This window comes from Boleophthalmus pectinirostris, unplaced genomic scaffold (assembly GCF_026225935.1).
Source record: "Boleophthalmus pectinirostris isolate CB_2022bp ecotype Guang Dong unplaced genomic scaffold, ASM2622593v1 HiC_scaffold_10, whole genome shotgun sequence".
Classification (NCBI taxonomy): Eukaryota; Metazoa; Chordata; class Actinopteri; order Gobiiformes; family Gobiidae; genus Boleophthalmus; species Boleophthalmus pectinirostris.
In genome coordinates, this window is record NW_026570971.1 from 36766267 (window position 1) to 36786519 (window position 20253).

The 20253-nt window shown below is 42.8% G+C and overlaps 1 protein-coding gene across 1 annotated transcript in view; it reads right to left on the minus strand.

Annotated features, from left to right (window-relative positions):
• The window catches only part of plekhh1 (pleckstrin homology domain containing, family H (with MyTH4 domain) member 1), a 97684-nt gene that overhangs the window by 45782 nt on the left and 31649 nt on the right, over positions 1-20253 (minus strand). The window contains 1 exon segment of the mRNA XM_055155900.1: positions 13856-14016. Within this exon segment, the coding sequence (XP_055011875.1) occupies positions 13856-13999 (144 nt within the window). The 5' untranslated portion in view covers positions 14000-14016.

The following is a 20253-nucleotide window of genomic DNA, read 5'->3' on the forward strand; positions in this document are numbered from 1 at the left end:
TACACTGCATATAGATTATTTTGCACATATGGAAATTTAGAGCAACTTTTTCAAATGCAAAACAAAGCAGGACCACCAACACTCCATCCACTCTCCCAAAGTGTTATAAGGTGACTCACAGGGTGCATTCTTCTGGGTTTGAGATATTTTTTTTATAAGATAAGAAAATCTTTACTTAACCCACAATGGGGAAATTGCAACAGAAATTTCAAGATTCAAGAAAAAGTAATAAAAAAAACAACACTGCAAGAAGAGTAAAAAGTATATGCAGACAGTGCTGTATTAATCATATTCTCAACAGGGGGAAATCTGTATGTGCATTACTGAGACTTTTTAAATACCATTTTAACCAAATAAAAAAAGATATAAAAGAAAGACATGGTGATTGAAGGCTTCTAGTGTCATTTCATTTTTCATGATTTTTTTTTTATTTGTTTCATTCATGAAAGATGAATACAAAATAACTATGTTCATACATCAATGTGAATGAAAAGGAGCAGAAAGAAGAATAGACTTGTAATATTTGCCCCCTTTTCATACAAAGTAACACATTTCCAACACTTCAACAGTTCCAGCTACATTTATAAGCAACTTATATATGTGACATACACAATATTAAATACTTGTTAATTAACACAAAAGGACTTTTCATACTTCATACTTTTTTCATGTTTGACATTTCTTTTAAACATTTGAATAGATTTTTGAACTTATATAGGCTGACACCTTTGATTGAAAAACATTTTTCCACTGTCGTTGTTTTGAACCTGTTTTTTCTGTTTTAAGATTTCAGTTCCTTTCAAATGATAATGACTTTCTTTTTGTAAATTTTCTTTGGAAATTGGTCGGCAAGATCTGCTGATTTGCTTTATACATCATTTTTTAAATATCAAGTTCTACCAGTTAATTGAATTTCAGTATCTTAAATCATATAACTATTGGATGGGTTAAGTCTCTGTATCCACTTTTCTTTTTCTTTCTGCTCTTTTCTGGAAAAGAAAAAATGATTAACATAAGTTTTACAAGCACTTCCCCATACTTCAATACAACAGGTCAAATATGGAACAATTAATGAATTATGCAACAAATATACATGCACACCTATTTAAAGATTCTTTTACCTTATGTAACACACCTATTACTTCCATGTCAGATGTTCATCGATCATAACACCCAAAAACTTAAACACATGTGCCCTCTTCATTTCCTCATCTCTGATAAATGATGTGGCTTTGACATGTTTTTTTGCTATTACTAAATACCATGAATTTTGTTTTACTGATATTTAAGGACAATCTTTGACTAAAAAACTTTTTTTTGTTGTTTTTTTTTATTCCTTCTCTACAACCTCGAGAAGATCCTTAATGTTTTGTCCTGTGTAAAACAGAGTGGTGTCATCTGCAAATAAAATACACTTTAATAATGAAGACACCGATGTAATATCATTAACATAAATTAGGAAAAGTACAGACCCTTGGGGCACTTCACAGCCAATTTGAGTCACATCTGACTTAATATTGTCCCACAAGCCCCTGCATTCCAGACAGGAAGTGAGCATGGGCGTAGTTTCGGATCCAATGACTTTGGCTCCAATTCAGTTTGAACTGAAAAAGCGTCGCCCCTTTTTCTGTAACTGCTGCTGTGAACCTTGTCATTTTGGTCTTAAAATGATCACATTAACCCAATTTACATGATCCTGGGATTTTTATTTCACTACTTTGTCAATAAATAAATTCCTAGCTCTAATTTGAAACTAAATCTGCACCTATAAGCACCAACCTCAGTGAGCTTCATTTGACTGGAACTGAACACTGTAGGTGACATTACACTCCTTCAGTCCACTTCTTTTTATAATCTATGATATTAATCTGCTCTATATGATCCTGGGGTTTTTATTTTAGTATTTTGTCCCTAAATCAAGATGAACATTAATAACAATCTGGCACCTTCTTGCCCTGAGATGCCTCCCGCTAGCGTTAGTAGGTTTGACCAGCGTTAAGTTACTACGACAGACCTAAATAGTTAGCATCACAATCATAAACATCTAACCTTACAAATCCAGAATCCAGAGCCCTCATGAAGCACAGTGCAAGTGTTCTACTCCAGTCTGATCCTCTGAGTCTGGAAATATGAGTCTGAAGTTCTGAGGTGGGTCTAGGGTTCTGTTTGACCCTTATCTGTCAGGCTTAAGTAAACTACAAGTCTGACTCATTTTGCACTGAGGCCCCGGCTGTCAACACAACCCAATATAAACCAGGAATCAGCATCAGGTACAGACATTACGGAAGTAAAATAGAATAATTACTGGACCAGAAAAATCATCAAAAGCAAATAGGTAATACATATGTAAAGGTGCATTGTGTAACTTTTTGGTTGGGCGTCCGTCACCTGCTTTTTTCTATGGACAATGTTCCTGAATGTTCCACAGTATGACATTAAACAGCTCTACTTTACAATTATTCAATTGCAAGTGGTTTTATGGCTCAAAAATACCTAGAAAAACAGACATTGTGAATGTGAGCTGGGTCACCTCTCCACAGATCTGACCTGTAATTTGGTTTGGTTTGGTCTCCATGAAGATAGAAAGGTTTAATGTCATACTGTGAAACATTCCAGGCAAAGCAATAACCATGAAGCATTTCTCCATGGAGAAAAGTATTTGGCGGACCCTCCACCACAAAATTTACACAATTCATCTTTAAAGTACCTCTGACAGTTTGGACAACTCATTTTACTAAAACATAGATAAGATCATTATATTTTTTTTACATTTTAAACTTTTTCCCCCCATTATTTGGCCATAGTTTTAGGTTTCTTTTTTCCCCTGTTTTTTAAATCATGACATCACATTAGGGAGTTCCATTACTCCTAGCAACCATGTTATACACAAGGCTGTTGTTGTTGTTGTTTATTAATCACTGCATTTATATAGCACCCTTCAGGATACCCAAAGCACTCTACAGTTCATTATTCATTCACTCCACACTCAGTGTGAGCTACTACTGTAGCCACAGCTGGCCTCAGGCAGACTGACAGAAGCGAGGCTGCCAATCTGCGCCATCGGCCCCTCCAACCACCACTATCACTCACGCACACTCCACTTTCACACTAGGCAATGTGGGTGACGTGTCTTGCCTAAGGACACAACAACAGTTTTCGCCACTTGCGCCCCACTGTGGCACCTGGAATTCCCAGTGGTCTCCCATCCAAGTACTAACCAGGCCCAGCCCTGCTTAGCTTCTGAGATCTGATGGGATCAGGCTTAAGGCCACAAATATTTTATTATTGTTATTATTATTGATATTATTATTATTATTATTGTTAGGGGTGGACGATATATCGATATTTTAAATATATCGAGATATTTTTTTAATTCGATATGAATTCTGACATATCGTATATATCGATATAATGCTTATATTCAATTTAGATTTCGCCGTTTCGCTTGTTTGTCTTCTCTCTCGTCGCCTCCGCGCGCCCCCACCTCCCTGACTTTGCGCGCTCTTGTCTCCTTCACTCCTCACTACCGCCGTGAATACCGAAAGTTGGTGCCAGTGAAAACCTTCAAGGCCATCAACAGCACATCCTCATATTCCACAGAGTCTCGTCCTTTAGCCCGAAAGAAGCTAAACCGCATGAGCGGCACGTGGAGTGCGCTGTTTGTGCAAATTAGCCATGCACTTAAGTTTCGTTTCTGTAAAATGTAAACACGTGCGCAAACAGGCTGATGTGGCTCTAGAGTCGTTATGCTTTATATATTGTAAAGTTTAGTAATGTAAAGTTTATTTATGCAGAAGATTTTAATAAATAATCTGCTGCAGTGTAACTTGTACAACAGTGTTTGGAATCGTTGGGTTTGATCTGCAGTGGATTGTGGGAGACCTCATAGCTCCTTACTGCTGGATAATAACATGGATCTATTAAAATAAGGAACCTTCTGAGCTTCCTCTGCTAAAGGAACTCATGGTTCTGGTTCTGGTCTGGATAACAGAGTTAATGCAAAGATGAGCTTGTGTTGAGTTGTTTTATTTATGAATGAAAAGAAGGAAATATGTATTATTTCTTTTATTTTACAGTTAAATTATTATTTATGTAATTAGGGTTTTTTGTAATCTAAATGTTCCTATATGAACTGCCTACCTCTTAGGTCGTTTTCACACCGCTAGTTCGATTATTTGGTCCGCACCAGGCAATAAAATTGTTATTATGTAGCAAATACACTCCAGTGTGGTCCGCGTTCACACCGGCAAACGAACCAAAACTGGTTCGATTCACGTGTATCTGTTTCCCCGGTAAAACAGCGATACTCCAGTTATCAACACCGATGTTCCTGTTAATACCACGGGCCGTCCTCATCTCAAATTATCATCATGAACTTATAAAACAGCAACATGTAGAACTTTGTACAAACTCACCGCATCAGCCCAGAGTTCAGGTAACAGCAGCAGCCAACAGTGCTCAAAGTAGCGCGCAGCTCCTCAGGACGGGGCTGGGGTCTGGTCCTTGGTCTTCTGTTACAATGCGTTGGTCAGATGGTCCGGAGGCTCCATCCTCCGTGTGCTGGTTCCAAACGGTGGCAAGCAAGACCAGTGCTTGATGGACTGAGTCCGAGTGGGTACGTTCCGTCGTCTGCGCACTGGTTCTGTGCGGGAAAAGCAAGAATGTGCTGTGGACTACAGGTCCGGGCGCGCTGCTCCTGTCCTCCGCGCTCAAGAACCGCGGCTGGTTCCAAGGTGGTGCAGCATCCGGACAGAAGCGTGAGTCCAGTTTGGTTTGTTATATGTTGTTCTGAGCGTCCGTCCTCCGCGCATTTGGTTCGTCCCGGGGAAAGCCCTTCCTCAGGTCGAGGCTCCCCGCTCCAGCTCCTCTGAGCCCGGACTGAACCGGAGCTGCCCCCGCTGGTTCGGGACTCTGGTTTGGATCTAGTCCGACTGTATTTCTCACACTAGGCTAGTTTAAGTTGTATCAATTGAATGGGCGATTGCCTATTGCCATACATTTATTTGGTTAATTAAAGCCTAAAATAACAAATGTTGGTTGCTGCGTGATCACGGGGGAACACCGGGACTTCTCTGTGCGTGTAGGTCCCGAACAGGGGTGCGCACCCCCAATTTTGACTCACTCTGGAGCCACACGTTCGCACGTACTTGCTCTGATCTTCGTGTATTACGTTCTCTGTATTGGCCATTGTTGGTAAAATGATTCGAAAATGAATCGCGTCTGCGTCTGGACAACAATCTGTTACTGCGCTGGAGTCGTACAGCGCGTCATTTCAGGCAGAGGAGACGCGTGTCCCTCCCATGATGCATTTGGAATAGTCCGTTTGTCCATACTGTCTATGGTTTGGACCCGGGTTCGCGTTCACACCAGAGGAACCGCACCAAAGTTGGTCATTTGGTGCGGATTCAAGCGAACCGAGACTAACCACTTTTGGGGTGTTTTCACACCGACAGTATTTGGTGCGCACCAAACGGTCCATTCGAACCAAAAGTGGTTAGTTCGGTTCGTTTGCGTTGGTGTGAAAGCGTCAATCGGACTCGGACCCGAACCAAATCAAGCGGACCGAGACCGCAAAAAAGAGGTGGTCTCGGTTCGCTTGAATCCGCACCAAATGACCAACTTTGGTGCGGTTCCTCTGGTGTGAACGCGAACCCGGGTCCAAACCATAGACAGTATGGACAAACGGACTACTCCAAATGCATCATGGGAGAAACGCGTCTCCTCTGTCTGAAATGACGCGCTGTACGACTCCAGCACAGTAACAGATTGTTGTCCAGACGCAGATGCGATTCATTTTCGAATTATTTTACCAACAATGGCCAATACAGAGAATGTAACACACGAAGATCAGAGCAAGTATCAGTGTGCGAACGTGTGGCTCCAGAGTGAGTCAAAATTGGGGGTGCGTCCCCCTGTTCGGGACCTACACGCACAGAGACGATCCAGGGTTCCCCGTGATCACACAGCAACCAACATTTGTTATTTTAGGCTTTAATTAACCAAATAATTTCATGGCAATAGGCAATCGCCCATTCAATTGATACAACTTAAAAAAGTCCCTGTTTTTAGCCTAGTGTGAGAAATACAGTCGGACTAGATCCAAACCAGAGTCCCGAACCAGCGGGGGCAGCTCCGGTTCAGTCCGGGCTCAGAGGAGCTGGAGCGGGGAGCCTCGACCTGAGGAAGGGCTTTCCCCGGGACGAACCAAATGCGCGGAGGACGGACGCTCAGAACAACATATAACAAACCAAACTGGACTCACGCTTCTGTCAGGATGCTGCACCACCTTGGAACCAGCCGCGGTTCTTGAGCGCGGAGAACCGGAGCAGCGCGCCGGACCTGTAGTCCACAGCGCATTCTTGCTTTTCCCGCACGGAAACAGCGCGCAGACGACTGAACGTACCCGCTCGGACTCAGTCCATCAAGCACTGGTCTTGCTCGCCACTGTTTGGAACCAGCACATGAAGGACAGAGCCTCCGGACCATCTGACCAACGAACTTGTAACAGAAGACCAAGGACCAGACCCCAGCCCCGTCCTGAGGAGCTGTTGGCTGCTGCTGTTACCCGAACTCTGGGCTGATGCGGTGAGTTTGTACAAAGTTCTACATGTTGCTGTTTTATGAGTTCATGGTGATAATTTGAGATGAGGACGGCCCGTGGTATTAACAGGAACATCGGTGTTGATAACTGGAGTATCGCTGTTTTACCGGGGAAACAGAGACACGTCAATCGAACCAGTTTTGGTTCGTTTGCCGGTGTGAACGCGGACCACACTGGAGTGTAAATGCTACATAATAACAATTTTATTGCCTGGTGCGGACCAAATAATCGAACTAGCGGTGTGAAAACGACCTTGGTTCGAATGGACCGTTTGGTGCGCACCAAATACTGTCGGTGTGAAAACACCCTTACACTTCAATAAAAATAAAAAAAAGACCTTGTTTGTTTTTGCAGTTTTCAATTTTAGGGGGTTATTTTTTCTTGTACATATATGGAGATATATATCGTATATCGAGATATAGCAAAATATATCGAGATATTTTTTGATCCATATCGCCCAGCCCTAATTATTGTTACTATTATTATTATTATTATTATTAGGCGAGGGGCCTATTAGTATCGCAAAGCGATGCTCCTAGTAGACGGAAAATGGAATGGTGCGACGTGACTCGCCCATAGTGACCAGGGACCTTCACCATGAAGTAGCAATGCGCCAGAGGTTTCCGAAAATGTATAGGTTGTCGGCCAAAAAAAGAGGAACATTGTTCTCATATCAGAATATTATTCTTTCTTATTATTCTTTTTTTTTTCTCCTAACCAACTCACCCATTTTTCACCCACTGAACAATGATGAAAAGTCCTGAAATTTTGCCATCTGGTAAAACTCGCGCTTCTCTAACTTTTGGCTATTTCCATTTTCCAAAAATAAATAAAATGGCTCGTCAGCGCCCCTAAACGACTCAAAAATGCATTAGGGAATACAAATGAGGGCAAAAAAAATTTGCACGTACAATCATGAAACACAGAAGTTGATCATGACAAGACAAGGAAAAAATATTATTACGACAACACCGTTTGCTCCACTAGGGGGCAGCAATATTGGATTAAAGTTTGGTAAGCTTTTACGAATTCCTCCAAGGATGTTCACTCGAACAAGCTCAAATTTGGTCCTCTCAAGAGGTGGCGGCCTTTGATCGGCCCTGGCCCGTGCCTACGCTCGTGCCTACGCTCGTGCCTACGCTCGTGCCTACGCTCGTGCCTACGCTCGTGCCTACGCTCGTGCCTACGCTCGTGCCCGTGGGCAATCATTGCCGTTTGCGGCTAAATTTTATTATTATTATTATTATCAATAATAATAATAATAATAATAATAATAATAAATATAGCCGCAAGCGGCAATGATCGGCCCTCGCACGTGCTTACGGCGCGCCCCGCAAACACTGCACCTCACACTGACCTAATAAGCCTAACATTACCGTAATCATAATCCTAACCATAGCCCCAACCCTAACCCTATAAATCTTAATCTAACCCTGCAATTTTCAAAATTTGGCAAAAAAAAAAAAAAAAAATCCAAGATGGCAGACTTCCGGTTTGAAAGGGGTGTGGTCACAATATACATTTTTGTTCTTATTGCCATGATGCATCTGGCTACCAAATTTGGTTTGGCTACGCCAACATTTGTGTAAAGACGTCCCATTGGCAAGGATACAATTTTGGCTTGTTGCCATGGCAGCACAATGTAAATGGGGTGTGGGCATCATTGAGTTTTTTAATCGAGACCATGTCACAAATGTGGGTACCAAATGTTGTATATCTGTGACAAATAAAATGTTATTTTTACATACAAATTTTCTAGGGGGCACTATTGCACCCATTTTTGTATTTTCTTATTTCAATCTGTTCAGGGTTGAGGTGTGAACTCAGGATTAAAATTTGAGTGAAATCAGCAAAGTTTGTGCAAATTGCTAGGGGGTGTTATTGCACCCTCTTTACTTACATCAGTCTTTTCAGGGTTGAGGTGTGAACTCAGGATTACAATTTGAGTGAAATCGGCCAAAGTTTGTGCAAATTATCAGGCGTCGAAGTTTGATGGTGAGCCCCAAAAATGAACCCGAAATGTGCACCGTTGCCACGGCAACACCGTTTGACCTTTTAAAAAGCTTTGAACAACTATTAGTATCCCACTTGTCTAGATGATACAGAATGATTCTGTCTGGGTCAAACGTCCTAGGACAAGTTCGTTCAAGTACGAGGACAGGTCACGGCTGAACATGGTCAAACACAAATGTTGTCCGTGTCTTCACTGTCATTGTCACTGTCAGCATTTTTGTGTTTGACCATGTTTATTTGTTACACGACATAGCGATATGGCACCTGTTATAGGAGCGTCTGGAACAGCGAACAGATCAAGTGTTTGAGCGTGTTCATGCACTGCAGTAAAGAGCAACGTTTGTTACTTCAAACCAGGTCTTGATGGAAACATGTGCGGGATACATTTGGATTATTTTTCAATGGAGAAATAATACGCCACGATAAAGAAGGTTTAACGCGATAGTACAGCTCTGGCAGTTTTGCGTCTCTCTATGGGAGTGAATGGAAGCAAGAGGAGGACACGCCCCCCATGCTTCCAGGTGTGGCCCCGCCTTTACCAGTTACGCTGATCGCCAGACAATCCGGACAGGGGAGTCAGCGCTGTGCTGCGCAGCATCCGGCATCAATGGGTTAATAAAGTCTTTGATGTGACTGCGTGGTGCTGCGTGGAGCGTCCTCCTCCCTCTGTCCTGCGTGTCTCGATCAAACCCACTGATTATCGGCTCATGTTTAGGGAATTCTCATTCACGAGTCACTTTACATGCTCCTTTTATGGTGAGGTGGAGGTGTGGAGAGGGCGTGACGTGACGTGGGTTTACGTGCACAAATTCTAGTTGCAGGTGCGATTTATAAAGCAAAGATTGTGTGGTTTGGTGCGTGCGGTGGTTTTTCTAAATATGGAGTTTGCGTGGCGCACGCCTCTCGTAGCTACTAGGCGTACGCACTAACTTACGACAACTCCTGCGCAGTTTTTTATAAATGAGGCCCCTGGAGAAGGCATTCGACCATGTCCCTCGCGGTGTCCTGTGGGGGGTGCTCTATGAGTATGGGGTTCGGGGTCCTTTGCTAAGGGCTGTCCGGTCCCTGTATGTCCGGAGCAGGAACTGTGTTCATTGCCGGCAGTTAGTCAGACCTGTTCCCGGTGCATGTTGGACTCCACCAGGGCTGCCCTTTGTCACTGGTCCTGTTCATTGCATTTATGGACAAAATTTCTAGGCACGGTCAGGGGCCAGAGGGGGTCCAGTTTGGGGACCACAGGATTTCATCTCTGCTGTTTGCAGATGATGTTGTCCTGTTGGCTTCATCGAACCAGGACCTGCAATGTGCACTGGGGCGGTTTGCAGTTGAGTGTGAAGTGGCTGGGATGAGGATCGGCTCTTCTCAATCCGAGGTCATGGTTCTCGACCTGAAAAAGGTGGCTTGCCCTCTCCGGGTGGGTGGGAAGTCTTTGCCTCAAGTGGAGGAGTTCAAGTATCTCGGGGTCTTGTTCACGAGTGAGGGGAGGACGGAGCGTGAGATTGACAGGCGGATCGGTGCAGCGTCTGCAGTGATGCGGTCGCTGCATCGGACCGTTGTGGTGAAGAGGGGGCTGAGTCGAAGGATTTACCTGTCAGTCTTCGTTCCTACTCTCACCTATGGTCATGAGCTCTGGGTAATGACCGAAAGGACAAGATCGCAGATACAAGCGCTGGAAATGAGTTTCCTTCGCAGGGTGGCTGGGCGCTCCCTTAGAGATAGGGTGAGGAGCTTAGTCACACGGGAGGAGCTCGGAGTAGAGCCACTGCTCCTCCACGTCAAGAGGAGCCAGTTTAGGTGGCTCGGGCAAGTGTTCCGGATGCCTCCTGGACGCCTTCCTCAGGAGGTGTTCCGGGCATGTCCCACTGGGAGGAGGCCCCGGGGAAGACCCAGGACACGCTGGAGGGACTATGTCTCTTGGCTGGCCTGGGAACGCCTCAGGGTCCCCCCCAGAAGAGCTGGAGGACGTGTCTGGGGTGAAGGAAGTCTGGGAGTCCCTGCTTAGACTGCTGCCCCCGTGACTCGGCCCCGGATAAGTGGAAGAAAATGGATGGATGGATGGATGGACTTGGTATTGGTTTATAAATGGCTTATAACTTTCTCAGTTCACATAAAACTTAGTAAAACAACAGTGTCCTGGTAAAGTCCTTATCCCCCAGGGGGGGTGAGACTGGGAGGAGAGAGAAGAGAGAGTGAGAGGAGGGGGGAGAGAGAGAAAGAGAGAGAGGAGGGGGAGTGAGAGAAGAGTGAGAGAGACAAAGAGAGAAAGGGGGGAAAGAGAGAGAGGGAGAGAGAAAGAGGAGGAGGAGGGGGAGAAACAGAGCCTGTCACAGAGAAGCAAGGTAATAATTTTCCATCCTAAAGTGGGTCAGAGAGGCTCCTGACTCTGGATTCATGCATGTTTATCTTTATTATTCTACATTCAAGACGTCATTGCTTTGAAAATACCTGTTGTCTCTGACCCCCAGGTACACACCCAGTCCTTTCTATTTCGTTCTCCAATTTATTTTTTCTAAGCTATTTTGGTACAAATGAAAAAAATTATCTGTTTCCTACCAAGACTATGGTAAAACAATCAATATTATGTTAAATATCTCCATAATCTCAAACTGAAGTTACAAGACAAGACAACAACTTCACAGGAGTTCATGCAAAAGCAACTATTTATGGACAACAGTAGTATGAAACAGTATTTCTATGAAAAAATACTGATTAAACTCATAATTCACTCTGAAATCTTCAGCAAACTCCCTACATACATTTTTGTTGCTGCTGTTGTCACATATAAATCTCAAAAAAAGCTACAAAAAATAGTAAGGACTCTCAGAGTAAGGTTAATCTTCTAAAGCACTAGAAGTGTCAGATGGTCACTTTTAAAGATGAGTTTACTCTCTTGTGGTTTTAATCTTAATTCCTCTGAACATAAATATGAGTCTGTTTTGTGTTAGAGAGGCAGAGTGAGGGGATGAGACGTTTACAGACTCTGAGTCGTAAACAGCGGCGCTCTCACCTTCTTTTGGACTGAATCACACTTTTAATGAGTTCCCTGTGTGCCAAAACATGACCAAAACAAGAGTCACATCACAAAGACACAGAAGATGAGTTTACAACATGCTTTCACGCAATACACTAAAGTATGGGGCTTCTACTGAGCAAACTGACTCCAAATATAGTGTATGTTATGGAATAGTATAGACCGCATATAAAAACTTTGCAGTGACATCAAGCTGAGGGTGTTCTACCAGTATGTCTATGGTGGAAAGTTCTTCAGTTGCCATGGTGACAAAATACACACATTAGCAAACACTCTCAAAAAAAGTTTTAAAATTTGAAAAAATACAAAAGTGATTTAAAGAGCACATTTTCATTTTCCTGCAATCACTCCGAGCGTTCATGGCCCTTGTTTAGGAGTTTGATTTTCAGCAAAGGAGTGAGTGACTAATGCTAATGCTAATGCTAGCTTGTGACTGTAAGGTTATTTGAGAGGGGGACTTGTTTAACAGCACAGGTCAGTTCACCTGCTGTAGTTTCAGATAAGTCTTTATATGACCTCTATGGTCACATTGTGTTTAAAATAATGCTCAGATTAAAGTATAACAAGCCTCAGACAGAGCAGTGCCTACAGTTAGTCTCATACCCCCAGGGAATGTGGATGACATCAACTACTAAGTATTATCTTCAAGAAAATGTGTCATTGTACCAATGACACATAAACATCCACTTGATCATTCAGAGCAGGGATTTGCCATGACAGTAAAGCTGACAACAACTAGCATGTTAACCAGGCACTTCCTCACAGACACGGACAATAAAGGCTTTATAATATGTTACAAACAACATTGCCAGGGTACTGGAGAGGAGAATCTGGCCGATAGTTGAACCTCGGATCCAGGAGGAGCAATGTGGTTTTCGTCCTGACCATGGAACACTGGACCAGCTCTCCATCGGGTTCATGGGAGTTTGCCCAACCAGTCCACATGTGCTTTGTGGACTTGGAGAAGGCATTCGACCGTGTCCCTCGTGGTGTCCTGTGGGGGGTGCTCCGGGAGTATGGGGTTCGGGGTCCTTTGCTAAGGGCTGTCTGGTCCCTGTATGACCGGAGCAGGAGCTGTGTTCATTGCCAGCAGTAAGTCAGACCTGTTCCCGGTGCATGTTGGACTCCGCCAGGGCTGCCCCTGTCACCGGTTCTGTTCATTGTATTTATGGACAGAATTTCTAGGCGCAGTCAGGGGCCGGAGGGGGTCCGGTTTGGGGACCACATGATCTCATCTCTGTTGTTTGCAGATGATGTTGTCTTGTTGGCTCCATCGAACCAGGACCTGCAATGTGCACTGGGGCGGTTTGCAGCCGAGTGTGAAGTGGCTGGGATGAGGATCGGCTCTTCTCAATCCGAGGCCATGGTTCTCGACCGTAAAAAGGTGGCTTGCCCTCTCCGGATGGGTGGGGAGTCTTTGCCTCAAGTGGAGGAGTTCAAGTATCTCGGGGTCTTGTTCACGAGTGAGGGGAGGACGGAGCGTGAGATTGACAGGCGGATCGGTGCAGCGTCTGCAGTGATGCAGTCGCTGCATCGGACCATTGTGATGAAGAGGGAGCTGAGTCGAAGGATTTACCTGTCAGTCTTCGTTCCTACTCTCACCTATGGTCATGAGCTCTGGGTAATGACCGAAAGGACAAGATCGCAGATACAAGCACTGGAAATGAGTTTCCTTCGCAGGGTGGCTGGGCGCTCCCTTAGAGATAGGGTGAGGAGCTCAGTCACACGGGAGGAGCTCGGAGTAGAGCCGCTGCTCCACCACGTCAAGAGGAGCCAGCTGAGGTGGCTTGGGCATCTGTTCTGGATGCCTCCTGGATGCCTCCGTCGGGACACATCGCTCTCAAAGACATGGAAAAAATTAGGTACAGGGCCTTTAAAAAGTTAATCCTTGATTATTAGGAATGACTGAATTTTATCATCTATTTGTTAATTTTTGTTTATTTATTAGGATCCCCATTAGCTGTACCCGAGGTCCAGCCGTCTTCTTGGGGTCCTGTATTTAAAAGAAACACTTAAAAATTTTTATTTCATAAAAAGACATGTCTTAAAAGGTATATACATATTCAAACTATATAAATTTATAACATTTAACAGTTTAATGATTACATAATTCTTTCATAATTTCATCTCAATTAAAATCAACAGGCATTTTATATCAATAATTGTAAGCAAGACATGCGAGAGATTGTATTAAGTGCAGTTAGTCTTACCTTCTCCGCCAGCAGCTCCCTGATCTTCCCGGCCTGAAGTCTGAAGCGCAGCAGCTGCATCTCCAAAGCCAGACAGCGCTTGTGCCAGTCCACCCCAGAAACCTCCACCGCTCCTGGGGCAGAGCCACCCTGGACCTCTGCCATGGTGGAGGGGAACCAGCCTGGAAGAGGAGAGAGGGGTTAAAATTAGAGATGCATCACCCCAGCTTTTTCAGTTCTGATACAGATTCCGATATTATGACTAAGTTTAAGTTCAAGTATATCAGTGCATGGACTAAAAATACACTTTATTTTCCTAAAACAACGTGTTAAGTGGCTCTTATTTACCTCTAAAGTAACTACAAAATAACTTTATATTAAAATCTCCAGCATTATGAGACTTTCTGGCCCAACTATGACCAGTACATCAATTTACAGGACCAACCAGGATATGTGCAGAATCAACATTTTGGAACTGTCAAGTTTAGAGTAGAATGGACCCAAAATGCAGAACTACAATGTGTTTAGGCCCTTTGGCCTTCATCAGGACTAGGAATAGTGTGCCCTAATAAAGGCCAAAGGGCCGAAATGTGTTGGCGTGATTTTAACTTCATCTGCTATGTGGTATTTAATGCTTTAAATTATTTTGTACTTTTTGAGTGCCTCGGCTTTTTCAGCTTTGTAGCTGAGACTGATCCCTCACTGCACAATCTCTACAGATCCATGTAGCACTCCTGCTCTCTAAAGTTCTGAAAGACAGATCAGTTTATGTTACACTGTGGAACCTTCCAGGCCAATTTAATCTGTATGGAGACAAGCAGGCAGTGCACCCATCACCGGAAAAGTTACATAGTGCACATTTGAAAGACCTTTCTTACTGTCTCTCTCTTTTTCTTTTTTTTAAATAATTGTCAAAATGCTAAAAAAAAAAATGCTCAAAATGCTTTTGTACCTTAGTCATTATTGATGTGGTCATGACTCTTAACGTTCCTGTTTATATTTATTCACTCCAAGCTGTTTCCACTGAGAAGAGTGAAGTGGTTTATTCTTTATGGACCTCATTTCCCATGACTCACTCTGACTAGCTAACTCCACTAGTGACTAAACTTATAACCAGGACCACTGAAGCCCACTTTCTCTGCTGCTGTCTGTAACAGGAATCACCAAAACAGACCACTCAGTGTCCCAGAGATTTGTACAGGTCAGTCACTGAGTGTGTATGCACTTGAGTCTCCTGGTTATGATCAGGTTTTTTGAGTGTCCTGATTTTGTGAGTGTTCATGTAGACACAGTGTCCTGACTTCAGTCTCATGGATATGCAGTATCCTGGTTGTGAGAAACCAGGATACTCTCACTGGGATTTTCTGATAGTATTCAGGATACTGGGGCATGTAGACGCTGGAGCTGTACTGAGCATGTGCGAAATGGTAGGAGCCGTTACTTTTCCAAAATGTCTCAAACTCCTACGAGGACTTTTTAAGTATATATTATCTATAATATTTTATACTTATAATCAAAATGAAGTAGTCAACTGATTAATACAGCCACGTTTTAACCCCACGCTCAGCTCTGTGGCTGTTTGTGCTGCTCTTGAACTAAACTGACTCTGTTCTTACTTGAATGTATGTATTTTTGTTGTTGTTGTTAAAAAGCCTTAAGTCAGTAAAGTTGCTGCAGGTTTAGCTCCTTGCCATATCTGTGCCATAGTTACCATAGCAACCAGTCTAAATATCCAGGATACTCTCATGTACACAGAGATATGAGTGTCCTGGTTTCTCTGAGCGCATGGAAACACCATATCCAGAATACTGTCAGAACCAGGATAAGACTCATAACCAAGATAGTGATGATCATGTAAACTTATTCATTGCGGTGGTGGAGGGGGTTTGCTCAAAATATTATTTTAATACAATTTTAAACTTAATCTTAACTTAATCAAAGTATTATTATTGGTTAGAAAATACTCTGGTGGTACTTTTATTTAAACATATCATAGTTGCTAAATACGTCTTTGTCACCTATTGTTTTCATGTATAACACCTACAAACAAGCACAAAAAGTTACACAGTGCACCTTTAAAGTGGCTCTATTATTCAAACTAGACTTTTCAGATCTTTTCACCATGTTATAAAAGTTTCTTCTCACTGACCCTCTGAAGTTGTATTTGGAGCGATTTGTGCATGTTTGACTCATCTTTAATCACTCATTTTCAAGACACCATTTTGCCAATCTACCCGTTTTCAGCTCCACTGGTACATGCCCACTGTGATGTACGCACTTCCTTCTCCAGTTTGATGTCCACATGTAAAAAATGCTCTGCTCTAGTGTGATGTGCAGCTTTCCATAGGAGGGGGCCACAGCATGTGGCGCTTTGTTGTCATGATGTTTACAACCCCGTGAGCTCCCACTGGACACCACAGTTTTCTAACACATTAGTCAGCACATTTGTTTCTTTTATGAAGTTGTTTTATATCAATATTATATTATGATTTAAAATGGCCAAATTATAACAGAATGATCCACACACGCAGTATACAGAAGTGGACAAAATTGTTGGTACCCCTCTGGTAATGAAAAAAAAATCAACTATTTTCACTGAAATAACTTGAAACTAAGAAAAGTGATAATAAATAAAAAATTCCTGAAATATAGCCAATGAAAATCAGACACTGTTTTTGATTTGTTGAGAATTATTAAAAAAAATAAAATAAAATACTAATGAAACTGGCCTGGACAAAAATTATGGTACCCCTACAAAAGATTGTAAGTAATTGGACAATAGGGACATGTTAAACTTCGGTGTGTTTCTAATCTGCATCACAGGTGTCTTCAAACTTGTCCTCAGTCAGTCTGTCTGTTTAAAGGGGGACATGTGTCATTGTACTGTTTGGAGACATGATGGAGACAACACAACATGGATCAGAGAAAGACTAGAAAGATCAGGAGACTAGAAAGAAAATGATAGACAAGCAGGTTAAAGATAAAGACAATAAGACCATCTCCAAACAGCGTGATGTTCCTGTGATTACAGTTACACATGTTTTTCAGAAGTTTAAGGTCCACAGGACTGACGTCAGCCTCTCTGGATGCAGCTGCAAGAGGAAAATTGATGACAAATTGAAGAGATGGATCATAAAATTGGTAACCAAAGAGCCCAGAACAACCTCCAAACAAATGAAATGTGAACTTGAAGGGCAAAGTTCATCAGTGTCAGATCACACCATCGGTCACTGAGCCAAAGTGGACTTCATGTGATGACACCACTGCTGACAGCAAATCATAAAAAAGTGAGACTGGAATTTGCCACAGTGCATTTTGACAAGCCACAAAGCTTCTAGGAGAATGTCCTTTGGACAGAAGGGATAAAACTGGAGGGCAAGACACATCAGCTCTATGTTCACAGATGCAAAAATGAAGCAGACCAAGAAAAGAACACTGTCCCTATTGTGAAGCATCGGAGGAGGATTGGTTTTGTTCTGGGGTTGTTTTCCTGCATCTGGCACAGGGTGTCTTGAATCTGATACAAGATACAATGAAATCTCAAAATGATCAAGGTACTTTGGAACAAAATGTGTTGCCTTGTGTTAGAAATCTTGGTCTTCGTTGTAGGTCATGGGTCTTCTAACAGGATAATGACCGAAAACACACAGTTAAAAACACACTGGAATGGTTAAGAACAGAAGTTTGGACTGCTGAGTTGAACACACCCCATGACGTAATTTTCCGCCATATTGGATTTTCCGCTATTTTGGATTTTATCAAAAACCTTCAAAATGTATCTCCTTTCAGAAATTTTGTAAAACCTTCTTGAAACTTGGCACACAATCTTTAGACCAATTGTCACAAAAAAAAAAAACTTCAAATGGAATTTTCATTTAACCCTTTGTTTTCTGGCAAATGACCATTAAACTTGACAGCAAAGCTCCCAAACAGGAAGTGAGCTTACTGCGCAGAGACACTTTGACGTATTGACACCAAACTTAATACTCAGGGCCCCTCATTGTAGACCCTCAGAAAAATTCCTGACCTTCAACCTCTAGGGGGCACTATAATTAGCAAAAAGGTGGTTCAAGTGATATCTCTTGATCTGTTTGGATTTCCAAGGAAATTCCTATACCTGCTGATGCTATTTGACTCGGTGACACGTGTTGTAAAATGTGACCATCTGCATTTGGCGGCCATGTTGAATTTTGTCAAAAATGCTCTTTTTTGGGTATCCCATAGAATGCCTTGGAATAAAGCTATGAAATTTGGCATGTTGATTCAGGCCAGGCCACTGATAAATTTTTGAGTTTCTACCTCAAGAGCTATAGCACCACCAGCTGGTTAAACATGCATTCATATTGACACCAAACTGCATAAAAACTTGTTTAAAGGGAAATCTATTGATAAGGTCTCCGCATTGCTGTTTGCAGCTATATGTATAGGTGAATTTACCTTACCTACTAAACTGAGGTGTTTTATGTGTGTGTTAATAGATTTCAACCTCATTAAAACACAAATATAAGATGAAGTAGAAATTTAGCTTTATAGATATAGATACTGTAAACTTTATTTATAATATCTACAATAAAATCAGCAATAACCATCTTAAATGCGTTGCAGTTCTACGCTTAATTCACAATACACTTAATACACATTCTAACTTAATAAACCTTAATATAAAATAAAACACCTACACATGTTAAGACCAAAAAGCAAGTACAAAACGCGATTTCTGAAAACAGGCTGGCGTAGCAGGAGTGTCTCTGACGCTCTGGTGTGCATTGAAACTTTAAAATTTACGCATGAGTGCAGCTCCGCCTACGTTAGCAGCTCCTGGTGTGAATTCGGGGTTACTCTGTCTGAGCTCCTAATGCTGTGATGTCGATTTCCTTACATGAACACTAGTACCTCAGGCGAGGCGTGGGAGCAGACTGCAGGACAGACAGGAGCGAGAGCGAGAAAGCAGCGGGTCTGCTGTGAGATGGGAGCATGAGACAGACACTGGTCTTAACCGAACACAGAGAAAACTATAGAAGGTCAACGTGTGTGAGCGTGCACGAGCTTACAGGGGTGCGTGTGCATGAGAGGGGCGCACGTGCGTGCGGAGTGTTTGGAACACAAACCCAGTCAGTTCTGCCACACAAAATTCTACATTCCTGGTGTCTCTGGTGTGCACTGTTGGGCAAGTTACTTTGAAACTGTAATGCGTTATTTATTACCTATTACTGTCATTTCAAAGTAATTCATTACATTACATTACATTACTGCATTTAAAATGTAAGGCATTACACTACTATTGCATTACTTTAAGTTACTCTCACCAAAATATCTTTTGCACTGTATATGGACTGAACCAGGACTAAACCAGGTCTAAACCAGGACTAAACCAGAGCTGAACTAGGACTAAAACATGACTCACTGTAGGGAAGGGCTCGAAGGTGACCGCAGGAGAAAGGAGCGGCTCTGCTCCGCACCTCACGGAGGTAAGAGCGGCTGTCACCCGATCGCTCTTTATTGCACCCTGATGCTCGGGCTCGCGGCCCTGATTTCAGCAACTATTTGCAGGTACCCGAGCCGGTGCAAGAGTCTGTTACAGCGCGTAACTTCTACCTTCCTTCAGCATGTCCAGAAGTCCAACTTTTTGTGTGATGGTTTGCATCTTCCTCTGCCTTTTGGGTGCGAGCGCAGGAGCCTTTGTCGGTGCAGAACGTTTCGTCGACGTTGTGGGTTTCGTCGGGGAGAAAACTTGCAACCGTACAGCACTTCAGAATCACACTGCTAGAGATTGAACATGTATTTAAATTTGGCAGCTGAACACATTCTGTACTGTACTGTACAGGAGACAGGAGTCACTTGGCCAGTCAGGACGCAGCGGGAGGAACACAACACGTGTTCATACAATGTAAAAAAAAAAAAAAAAAAAAAAAAGGGCATGCAAAATTGCACAAAAAAATAAAAAATAAAAAATCTGCGAAACAGCGAGACCGCGAAAAGTGAACTGTGATAGAGGGAAGGACGAGCGTAAACCAGGTCTAAACCAGAACTGACCCAGGTCTAAACCAGGTCTAAACAGCGTGGAGTTCTTTGTCAGTCCTTTCGCCCGCGGTTACCCGAAGGTCTACGAGGGCGCATGTCCGGCGTTTCACCGCTGCTGATATCGAGGTGATTTTAGCGAATTTGTATGAAGAAAAACCCACCACTTCAATCCAGGTTAAAAAAAACATTGTAACGCGCGTTACTCACATTTGTACCGAGTAAAATATTACTATTTTTTCCCCTGTAATGCCTTACATTACTGCGTTACAGTAAAAAGTAATGCATTACTGTAATTCGTTACTTTTATAACGCGTTACTCCCAACACTGCTGGTGTGTACTTGCATCATGGGGTTCTGGAGCTGTTTTATTGTCACATATATAACTCTTCCAACCACTT